General features: G+C 48.1%; 1 protein-coding gene across 4 annotated transcripts in view; it reads right to left on the reverse strand.

Moving 5' to 3' along the window:
* Srgap3 (SLIT-ROBO Rho GTPase activating protein 3) overlaps positions 1 to 11346 on the reverse strand; it is a 223058-nt gene that overhangs the window by 70187 nt on the left and 141525 nt on the right. For all 4 annotated transcript variants that reach the window (XM_005413003.2, XM_005413001.2, XM_013509102.1 and 1 more), the window contains exon 4: positions 3221 to 3283. In XM_005413003.2, coding sequence (XP_005413060.1) covers positions 3221 to 3283 — 63 coding nt within the window. The remainder of the gene's footprint in view (positions 1 to 3220; positions 3284 to 11346) is intronic.

Here is an 11346-nt window from a genome sequence, read left to right on the forward strand (position 1 = left end):
GAGAGGGAGGGAGAAAAGAATGAAATACAACGGAGCAGGTGCAGTTCTATTGCCTTAGATCCAGTGAGTATATTGGAGGGGGAAAGGACAGTGATACATTCAGTTATTAAGTACTCAGTGAGCTGTGTATTACCTATCAGGTAACATGTGCTTCACATACGATGCTGTGGAAGACAGCGAGTACCTCTGCCTTCTCGGAGTGAGACAAACAAAGGCGGGAGCCTCAGATCCAGTTATGCCTGACTTCCTGTGGGACCCCACAGACTGTCACTTTTACACAACAGGGCTGCAGTTTGAAAGTGTCCTCCATGATGCAGGTATCAGGAAACTATTCCCCAAGGCATCAGCCTTGAAAGGTGGTTAATGTTGTTATTACAGGAATGGGTTAGATTTTGCAAAAGTAGATTTGTTACAAAAGCGAGCCTGGTTCCCACTGCCGTCTTTGCCCGCTTGCTTTCTGCCATGGGTGGCACAGCATGAAGGCCCTAACCAGGTACTGGCACTATCCTCTTGGACTTTTCAGACTCCAGAACCATAACCAGCAAAATCTCTATATTTTATAAATTACCCATTCTCCAGTATTCAGTAATAGCAGCCGAAAACAGACTAAAAACAGCCAGCTTACCCTGATTTCCATCCCTCACCCCTGGATGAACCCTAAAAGGCAGGCAGGCCTTCTTCCTTCCACCCCACTCACCCAAATCAGCTGTGGTCCCAACTGGCCAAGCTCAGGGCTAAAAGTGAACAGGACTGGCAGCCAGAACAGGAGTTCCTGCATCCTGGGCCCCGGCTGCCACTTCCCTGTCACTGCAAGTGTGTCCCCTGGCCGGCCCGGGTGCCATTTCCCCTCCGTCACCTCACTGATGCCTAGCAGACACTATCACCCCACCCCACCTCCCATGTTCCCCACAGTGTGTCTCACTGTCACCGTGTGTAGCTACCTCTCACTGCCTAGACACGGTCTGTGATCAAGAAAAGTACTCTGAGTGTGCCAGTGTCTCTGCGGGAGAGCTGGGGAGGTAAGGCGGCCTCTGTGAGTGAGACCTCTGCTCCTGATCCTTCCAGGGACCTTGAACAGACACCTGGGCAGTGTGTGACACCCTGAAAAGCTGCCCCGGCTGAGCCTCCACCTGGGCAGAGTGGCACAGACAGATGCTCACAGGAGCCCTGAAGCCCCTCAGGATCGGCACCTTCACTCCAGTGAACTTGCCTGAGCCAGAGCTGCTGAGGCAGGAGGAGGGAATTGTGTGAGCAAGATGACTGTGAATGTCACCTACATGTCGTTAACCTTCATTGCTCTTGGTGCATCAGGGGGGAAGGCTCAGTGTGGTGCTGACCAGTCTTGCACCACAGCCACCAGTGAGTGCGAGCCATGCTGCTCGAGCTCCCACGTTGTCTTTCATGTGCTCACATCTCCTCCCAAAATAAATGTAGGGAGCATCACCAGTCCTAAGCATCTGCAGGTTCACATCCTTGGATTCAACCAACCACAGGTAGAAAATACTTGAGAAAAAGCTGCATCTGCACTGAATACATACAGAATTTCCTCCGTCCGTGATTCCCTAAACAATACAGTATAACAGTGAGTGCCGCAGCATTTGCATTATGTTAGATGTCACAAGTCACCTAGAGATGAGTTCAGGAATATGGGAGAATGTGCATACGTTCTGTGCAAATAATACACCACTTTATATAAAGGACTTGAATATCTGCAAGCTTTGGTACCTGCAGGAGGTCCTGGATCCAACCCTCATGCACACCAAGGGACAACTGCAGTGCACATACATTTCTATAGTTTCACTATTATTTAAGTAGCTCTGAGGAGTGCTTCAGTACATGGAGTCCGGCATAGCCTCAGCCACTCTCCATCAGGCTGGCCCTGGGTGTGCAATCTAGCCTCTCTGTGCCATGCCTCTATAAGGCGGTAATAATTGCCCCTGCTGGAAGGGTTGTGGTAGGATGAAATGCATCAGCATGCAGAAGCGTTCAGAGCAGCATGGTCTGTGACAGGCATACTCATGAGAGAAGACAGCCGAGACACAGCTCCCAGGAAGAGACAGCAGGGGCCTACAGGGACACCCCATACATGGAATGGATTGGTGGGGCCTGCTCTATCTATCTGCTGACAGGTGAATCAAACACCCCTGGAAGGAGATGCCACTGCCTACACACTGGTGATCTCATGACCAAGGGGAGAGGAGAGAGAGTAGGGCAGTGGAAGACACAGTTTTTGTTTTGCATCTTCTTGTGCTGTTTATTATTGCCCATCTTGTTGTTGTTTTATGAAGTGCAAGTATACCCTACTCTGACTCTTAAGAGGAAATCAATTTTTTATTAGCACATACTTGTATTACAGAATGGTGATGTTTGTTTGGGGTAACTGGTACACACGGAACACATCTTCCTCCTTTCCAACGCCTTTAACCCTCTCCCCTCCCTCTTCTCTCCCTCCCCCGTCCCATCTCCAGGACTCCACCTCCCGGTGCAGGAAACCACTGTCTAAGAGGAAAGTCTTCTAGGCAAGTCTGGAAGTGTGTTGCAGAGAGTGGGCCTGGACAGTGGGGGCCATGGGGTTGTGGCACTTCTTCAGACAGAACCTTCATAGGGCTTGGGATGGCCCAGAGGCAAAGGAGGATGGAGGAGAAAGGAAAGAGTCAAAACAATGCAGGAAAAATATGCGTGCTCCATTCTTTCCCAAGACACGATGGCATAGCATGAATGTTTGCCCAGCACTGGGCAGTCCCTTGCAGCCCTCTCTTCACAGCACGGTCCACACAGATCGCCACACTCCAGGGAAGCATGTACTCACATTTGTATGGCAGGGCCATGAAGCCAGGCCCAACTTCCTCTAGATGGGTGTTCTTTCCTACACAAGGTTGCTTCCCCTCTAATTGAAGAAGATTGGAAGATTTATAAAAGAGGGGGTGGGGTCAATTTAGAGAAAAATATTAAGGACAGAGGGTCTGATGGTAGGTTGAAGCTGTAAAGTTGTGCCTGATGTCATTTTAGAAACACAAAGAGCCTGGGTTGAGCTGGGACCAGAATCAATTGCAAAGAATTCGAAGCTGGGGCTATGCGTTGGTCCTTCCCAAAATGATGAGCCATTGTCACTCCAGCACAAGACACAAAGGCTCACATTCACCCCAGACCTCTGCCGCACCCCGTCCACACTGGGTGCTGACAGCAGGCAGCCCCAGGCTCACACAGCTGCAGAACTTACTGTGTACAGCTCATTGGTCACCTTCAGGAGCTCCTCGTGCATCTGCAGGCCGATCTCCTTGCTCTGGAAGATGAAGGAACCAATATCAACATCAACATTTCTGTAAATGACCAACATCAGAGAAGACGGAGATGCTAATTATTTTGGCTTCACCATCACATAGCGCATACACACAGAATCGTCATGCTGCCCCCCATAATCATGTGCAAACATTAGCTGTTGATGAAAAGTTTCTTAAATATCAGCAGGAGAAAAGTTTGCAGGTTGCATCTATCAGTTTGTTTTTAACACAGTAAGGGCAAGACTGTCTGAAATGGGGTAAGAAGGGGTTCAGAAATCAACATAGACATCACCGATCTAGATCTGACTTCCTCAACTCGTGTCCATGAAACAAATCCCCAGAAAGAGTCTCCTTGCAAAAGAAATTTCCTAGTCTCATAATTGGAGGAACTGTGCACATCACTTCCTCAGCCTTGTGGCTCAGAGACATTAACATGTGAAAGATTCTGGGAAGCCCCACAGAATCCTTCTTTAATTCTGTCTTCTAAACTAGTAGATCACAGTATGCATTCCTTGCTCCATATTTATTAATATCTCAGGAGAATGGGGTACATGGTTTAAGAAACAGTGATCTAGGGTCTCATGACAGTCAATGTGTTTCAGTCTTGTTTTGGCGCTATGCTTTTCTATTCCCTATTCCCTTTGGAATTGGAGTGGTTACTCTGCCATTGTACCTTGGGGTTATATAACTTGTTTTTTATTTTTACACAGGTTCGTAGATAAGAGTTTGCCTTCAGTTTCAGAAGAGATTTTGACTCAAACTTGAAGAATGCTGGAACTATTGAGACTTGCAGGGGGGAAATGGTGCATTTCTGAGTGTGCTCAGGGTGGCTGTATTGTGTTACTTATGTCTCTATTTGGAGCTTAAGTGTGGGATAGGGAGATTGTGTGGTTGTCAAGTTGACAAGGGGTAGAATGTGACTGCTCATTGTGATGTCAACCTGACAGGATGAAACACGTCCAGGGGATTAGTAAGCATATTCCTGGGAGTGTGAGTGGCCATGGAGTATGACTTTGGGTATTATATCCAGTCCAGGCCCTTTCCTCTCTGGCTATATTTTCTTGCTCTGCTTCCTGCTGCCACACCATTCCACCATGAAGTTTCTACCTGGGAACCAGCTGACCTAGGCTGAACCCCTGACCCAGTGAGCCAAATTAGACCTCTGCACCTTCAGCTGTGGGTGTTGAGTATTTGTGCTAGCAGTGGAAAATCCAACACCACTTTAGGCCTCCCTCCAGCTCCAGTGGCTAAAGAAAGGGGACCCAATCCAAAATGAAACAGGTCTGTGCAGAACTTTCTGTGCAGAGCTCACCAGGGACCTTGAGCAATGTCCATGCATTCATAGTGGGGCCCTGAGAGCCCAACCAGCCACCCCTCCTGCCTCTTTTCTGCAGCTCTGAGTAGGCAGTGTCACAGTCTCCCTCGGTCCCCTACCTCCAGTGACTCCAGACTCCCAATACCTCCCATGCATGCTCTCATCTCCAGCCTCATGAGCCTCTCTGATATCTGATATCCTGTCTTTTCTATTTATTTTTATGATCCAAACTTTGTCACAGATAAATGCACATGGGCCAAGAATCTCTAGCAGCCAGCAGGGTTAGGAAGAAAGAGCAAGGTTCACAGGCTCCCAGAAAAAACAGGGAGAGTTTTTCAGATGCCTTCCAGAAATAGTCTACGGATGTACAAACAAACATTTGCCTACCACATGTTGTCTCACTGCACGAATGGGAGCATACTGTGCACCTATACACCTGCCCCTTGATTTTTCTATTTAACAATATAGTTAGGTGTTTTCCCATTGCAACCATTTTCACACTGCAGCTTGGGATTCCATATACCAGGTGCATGTTGATTAATTTAACCAGCTCCATAGGTATGAATATTTAGGTGGCTTCCAGTATCTTCAAACAATGACACAGCAAGCATCCTGTACCATCACTGTGCACACAAGCACAGATCCCGGCAAACAGGGACCCTGTCCTATAGGCAGCTCTGCGGAGAAGAGTCCTACTTTCAGAATTCCTCCAGCCTTGCCTTCCCAGCCCCTCCCCGACACACTCCTGAGGTCAGGGACCAGTGGCTATGTCTTCAGCTCCATGCCTTGCTCCTGGGCTCCTTCCTGCATGACCTCAAGCTCCAGCTCAAAGACATATCTTTAACTGTTACAAAACAGGATGGATGGGATGTCTCCCAGTCACATCAAACTCAAATTACTAAAAAACAAATGCCTGAAGTACATTCCTGTATCCCTCAGTTTTGTATGCTGGGATATCTTCCTGGGCTTGGATTTATCTTTCACACATTTTTATCCTTCATCTCCACTTCAACCAATCACTATGCACTGCCTTCAAACTGCCCAATCCCACCTATCCCTGTCCCCACCCTCCCTGCTTCCTCGTTGAGCCACATATCTGACCCAGCATCTACACCTCCTGCCCAGTTCTTCCAGGAAAGCTGGTCCTATCCCAGCTCTGCATGGTAGACTCGTTGTGTTATTACCATCCAGGGGTGAGGCAATGATGTAACTGGGCTGCAAAGAAGGACTCATGTGGTGGACAATGCTTAGCCTTTCTACCATGCTAGCAAAAAGCATGCAGCCCCAACTGCTACTGCAGGCATCTTAGGACCAGAAGAGAAGCTGCCTTAGGATAACAGGGTTCTGTCTCTTACAGCTTAACACTCTAAGAGTCCAGACCTGTTTCTTACCTCCAGTTCCCAAACCAAGCATGTCTTTACTGTAGGCCCAGGTCTCTCTCTGAAGCTGTCTCTAGTGCTGGTCTCTTTGCACTAAGCACCATTCTATATGCCCACACCCACAGAGTTTCCTACACACATACATCATTGAGCACCTCTAATTTCTCTCCATTGTTTACAGGGTCAAGTCCCAGCTCTTTAGCTTGACATGGAGGCTTTGTGTGACTTTCATAGCCCAAGCTTATAGTGAAAGCCATGTGATTTCCACTTCCATGTACACAGTGGGGAGGTAAATTTTGGAGCCACAGTGACCCACAATGGAGGCAAGGCTTTGCATCAGTTGCCTATGGCAGCTCAACTTCCCTGTCTAGCTGGGAACTAAGTACCTGCCTGTGTAAGGAGCAGTGTGATGGTCTTTCCTCTCTACTGGCTTCATCCCTTACCATTTATTTCCCCAGCTGGAATGTAAGCCCATGGGGGAAAGAGACTTTCTCTCTGGTGATAGACCTTCAAAACCCTAAGTTGCTGGGAGTACTGCCAACAGGCAGCCTGGAGCTAAGAGTGCACTTTAGCTATGGCCTGAACAACAGAACAAGGTATCGTGTCCCACCCATCAGGGCACGGCCTCCCCCAAAGACTGATCAGCACACGGTATAGAAACTGGACTCTCTTGTTTCAACCTGGACAGGTATGAGAGGCTGCTTATCTTGAGAACCCCTACAGCGCTGGATGAGGCTTCCACTCAGGCTCCCTGCTGCCTTCCCTGCCCTCCCAAGACTACTCCTTAATCATTCTTCTATGTTCAAATTCAGATATCTCACAGTCTGCCTCTCAGTATCCATCTACAACATCTTTAGTGCCCCATTTCCCAGCCCTGCTACAAAGCCTGTCATGTTGTAGGTACTCATTAAATATGTTTGCTGAATGAACAAATGAAGGGACAGTTCCTTAAAGTCTCGGTTTCCTTATTTGTAAAAGTGGGATGATGTGACAGGGATCACAGAGTCCTTGTGAAGATGGCACCAGGGCACCATCTGGCACGGTATGGAGCCAGATGAAGTGCTCAGGAAGCTGTCACATAGGCTGAACCAATCCTCACGAGAGCCAGCAGTGAGGCCAGGATGTCTTCCAGAGTGGGGCATACAAAGCTGACTCTTTCATCAACTCCTCCATTCACAATCTCCCAGGTTGGCAGAGCAGAAGGTCAAGAACACACACAAGTCTAGGGCAGAAGGTAGAAAGGAGTATGGGGTGGAGAAACTGGGGAGTACTCCCAGAGCCATCTTGCCTGCTGTAGATGAACACAAACCATCTGTTATGGTTCAGATCTAGGAAGCGTTCAGAGGTGGGGCTTTTGGAAGGCGACTGCATTGCAGGGCTGTTACACTCATCCAGGAATTCATGAGTTCACAGCTGAATGTGCAGCTAGGAAGTGGGGCCCAGTTGGAAGAGGGAGGTTGGGTCAATGGAACCATGACCTGGAAGTGTGGGTTCTGGCCCCTTCCCCCCTCTCTTTCTACTTGCTGGCTGCCATGAGGTAAGCAGCTCTCCTCCCCCAGACCCTTCCACCACGCTGTTTCCAACTCAAGCCAGCCAGCCATGGACTGGAGCCAATGAATTCATTAGCCAAACGAACCTCTCTTTTAAGTTATGGACATCGGGTACTTTGTCCCAGCAATGGAAGGTTGACTAATCCAAAGCCTTGGGGTAATGGGTGAGTGGAGGAGGGAGCACAGCCTAAGCAAAGACACAGAGAAAGACTGGTATCCAATGCAGAAGCACAGCAGGAGAGAGCAGGAGGTACAGAAGGAATGGAGGCTGATGGGGGCTGGCTTCCTTCAGGGTAGAGCAGAGAGCTACTGAAGATTTTTGAGCAGGAGAGCAGGATGGGCAGGTCTGCGCCTTGGGAAAGTGCAGATATCTGTAGAGTGTGGACTGGATGGGGCAGGGCTAGAGGTCTGTGCTTATGTTTCATCAGCAAGACTCTCAGCCAGCAGTAGAAGTTAGCCCAGTTCCTGCTCACTGACCCCTTCGCAATAGCCCAGGGTGGGCCAAGCAGCAGGCACTCAGCTTACAGCCACTGAACTCTATGGTGTTGAAATGCATCATCGCCATTATTTTTAGGGTTGGAGCTAGTTAGGAAGGGAAATATTCTCAACTATAGTTCCAAACACTACTGAACGAGGAAATCTAAACAAATACTCCACCAAGACCAAAACCCCAATGATGTCCTACAGCCACTACACCCAGATCTTAGGGAAACCAGTGACAACAGGCCACCACTCGCCATCTACATTCTCACATCACTGTCATGCCTGCCAAGGTCAGGTGGCAAGCTGCTTCCCTCCTGCCCAGGGAGGGTGTAGACTGTGAAAAGGACAATGTCAGACCATAAAGATGCAAGGATGGCAGCTGTCGATCCCCAGGCCTGGAAAGACTCAGCCCTTTCTTTGACCCCCATGGGCCAACGAACTTCAAGCACTGCCCACCAAGAGGCAGGTGTCCCAGGCCTGCCTGGCCCCTTGGCCTCTTTCTCCATCCACAGCTGATACCAGTTCAGCTTCCTTGGGAACAGATCACTGTTTGTGGTGAGGGTGTCCTATACATGGTATGATTGGTAGCAGTGTTCCTGACTTTTCCCACCAGATGCTGGTAGCATCTTCTCTCCTCAACCCCGTTGTGACAACCAAACTTACCATCACACATTGCCAAATTCTCCCTGGGGTACACTACTGCCTTAGAGCAAGGCCACCACCTGGTAGCTCACCTAGTCTGCAGCTATGTTTTGTTTGCCCATCAATGCTTTCAGAAAATCTGAATGCATCCCTAATGTTTAAAAGTCAGGACATTTCCTTGGTAAATCTTGATTTTTAGCTTCTCTGGGAATGACAGATGACCAGCATCCTGAACCTTTTTCAAATAAAGCAGTCCCTTTGTCTGGTCATAGGGACCAGGGTCTCACTTCACCTGGCTACATCCCCTCCACCTGGCTTCATTCTCCATCTGACCCAGGGAGACATTTGAGTTTGTGATCCCCTCAAACCAACTCAGAGACAGGTTATTTCTAATGTCAATATCACCCTCCACTTCTGCCCTGGGCTGGGTATTAGTCTTCCTAAGCACTCATGTTGAAACAACCCCCAAAGTCATATGGTGATAGTGTCTGGAGGTTATTAAGATTAGATGAGGTCATGAGGGTAGGCACCCGTCTTTGGATTAGTGGCCTTATAAGAGGAGGCAGAGACCTCTCAGCAAGCACTGCCTGCTCTGCCTTACCACACATCCCTGCAGCACCCACAGTCTCTGCAGAGTCCCTGCCAAGAAAGAATGCCTTTATTACACGTGGCCCCTTGGCCTTAGGCCTGGCAGCATCCAGAACTGTGAGCTGAATAAACCTTTATAAACTCCTCAGTCTGTGGTCTTCACTGACAGCAGTGGAAAACAAGCTAAGACAATGTCAAAAACAATACCTTCTTAAAGTCTTAGGTTTAATCACAAGATTCCTCCCCCTTTACTTCTCCAAAAGAGACCATTCTAAACAACCCTCCCAAGCATGATCAAGGAGGGTAAATGTGGACATCTTGGCCACCTATCAGTGAACGTTGGGACCTCTCTTCTGTACATCTGGCCCTGCTGTGCCCAGGCCTGGCCCTTGCCTCACTATCTGAGCAGATGTTCATCCATTCATCTATCCATCCACTCATCAACCCAACCAATCCACTCATACACTTATCCATCCATCCATTCATCCATCAACTATCCGTTAACTACCATTCACCCATCCATTCACACATCCAACTTTCTTTCATTTTTATTTCTATACCAACCTTCCTGATTCATACCCCTATTATCTTTCACCATTACTATGTATGTAAGTGCATATGTATAATAATAACATATAACTGCTCTCTCTCTCACTCCAATGTCTCTCTTTTTAAAGCCATCAAATACACTATATTAAATTAATCATCTTTAAATTTGGTTGATTGCTTCACCTATTTAAGAACTTTGAATGAATTTCTAATGTCTAGAAAAAAAAACTCATCTTCTCAGGCTGACACCTAAGGGCATCTTTGACTTGTCTCTCACCTACCTTTCTTCATTTTTTACCCTTGATTTCAATTCTCTAACCCAGTATAAAAGTGGAGTGAACAATAATGGTTACCCTGGACATACCACCAAAACTAATTATTAAGGTTTTGCCGTTTTTGCTTTGAAACTATTCTTAAGAGGCAAAATGTTTATAGATATAGTTGAAATGGTCTTGGCCTCTTCCTCCTCCCTCTTTCCCTAACTACTGTTCTGAGGCTGGTGTGCTCACACTGTCTACATTTGTACAGCTTTATTCTAGACAGGTGTCTAAAAATAAGAACAATATAAACTATTCATCTCTGTCCTAAATTTTATAAAAATATCATACTGACTGCACACACCCTACACCAAGTGAGCAAGTGCTCCAAGAGCTGCTGGTCCTGTAGTTCGAGTCCATGCTTTACTCCCACCTCCACGGTTCCCAGCTGAAACTGGCGGAGAGAGCCAGGTATTTCCTATCTACTTCCTGGGGGAAGAGCAGGTGAGCCAGGACCCTGCTGCCATTACAGTTTGAGTCTCTGCCCTCTGTGCACCTGTGGCAGATAGGAGGTCCTCACTCAGAAGCCCCGGGGACTGCTCTCACTGGGGTGTGCATGGTGGCCCTCCCTATGCATGCCCTGCACCGAATGAGTGAGTGCTCCAAGAGCTGCTGGTCTAGCAGTGAAAGTCCACCCTTTACTTGCACCTGGACCCCCTGGGGGGTCACAAGCATGGGCAGTCTGTAATTGCTGTCTATCCGGCCTGCATCTGGTTCTTGTATGTGTCCTGAACTGACTGAAGACACAGAATCAGATGGTTCACAAATTGTCGACCCTGCAGTTTGTTTCTGGGTTTTGCCTGTACCCTGAACTGCCTGGGGACATACGTCCACTGGACCAGGATTGTCACACCAGTGCAACCCAAGTGTGGGCCATGCACACGCCCTGAACTGCAAGGAGACGCTGGGTCAGATGGTCTGCCATCAGCTGACACCAACGCCCACATCTAAGACCTGGGAAAACTAGATACAAATCAACAACTGCCAGAAAACCCCATACTAAGTAGTGCTTCTCAGTGGACACTGAGGGGCAAACCTGCCCAACAGGAAAACTAGGGACACTAACAGCCTTTGCTGTGCAGCTGCTGAAGTGGGAAACTGAGCTTGCTGTATCTGATATCAAACAGGACAAAATGAAGGACTAAAACACAATCCCAGAACTCCACCCCACTCAGAACAAGTCCAGGAGACATAGACATAGGAGAACTTGGTAAACACATGCCTGAAATAGCTGAAATTATT

This window comes from Chinchilla lanigera, unplaced genomic scaffold, assembly GCF_000276665.1.
Source record: "Chinchilla lanigera isolate Chin_1 unplaced genomic scaffold, ChiLan1.0 scaffold00160, whole genome shotgun sequence".
Classification (NCBI taxonomy): Eukaryota; Metazoa; Chordata; class Mammalia; order Rodentia; family Chinchillidae; genus Chinchilla; species Chinchilla lanigera.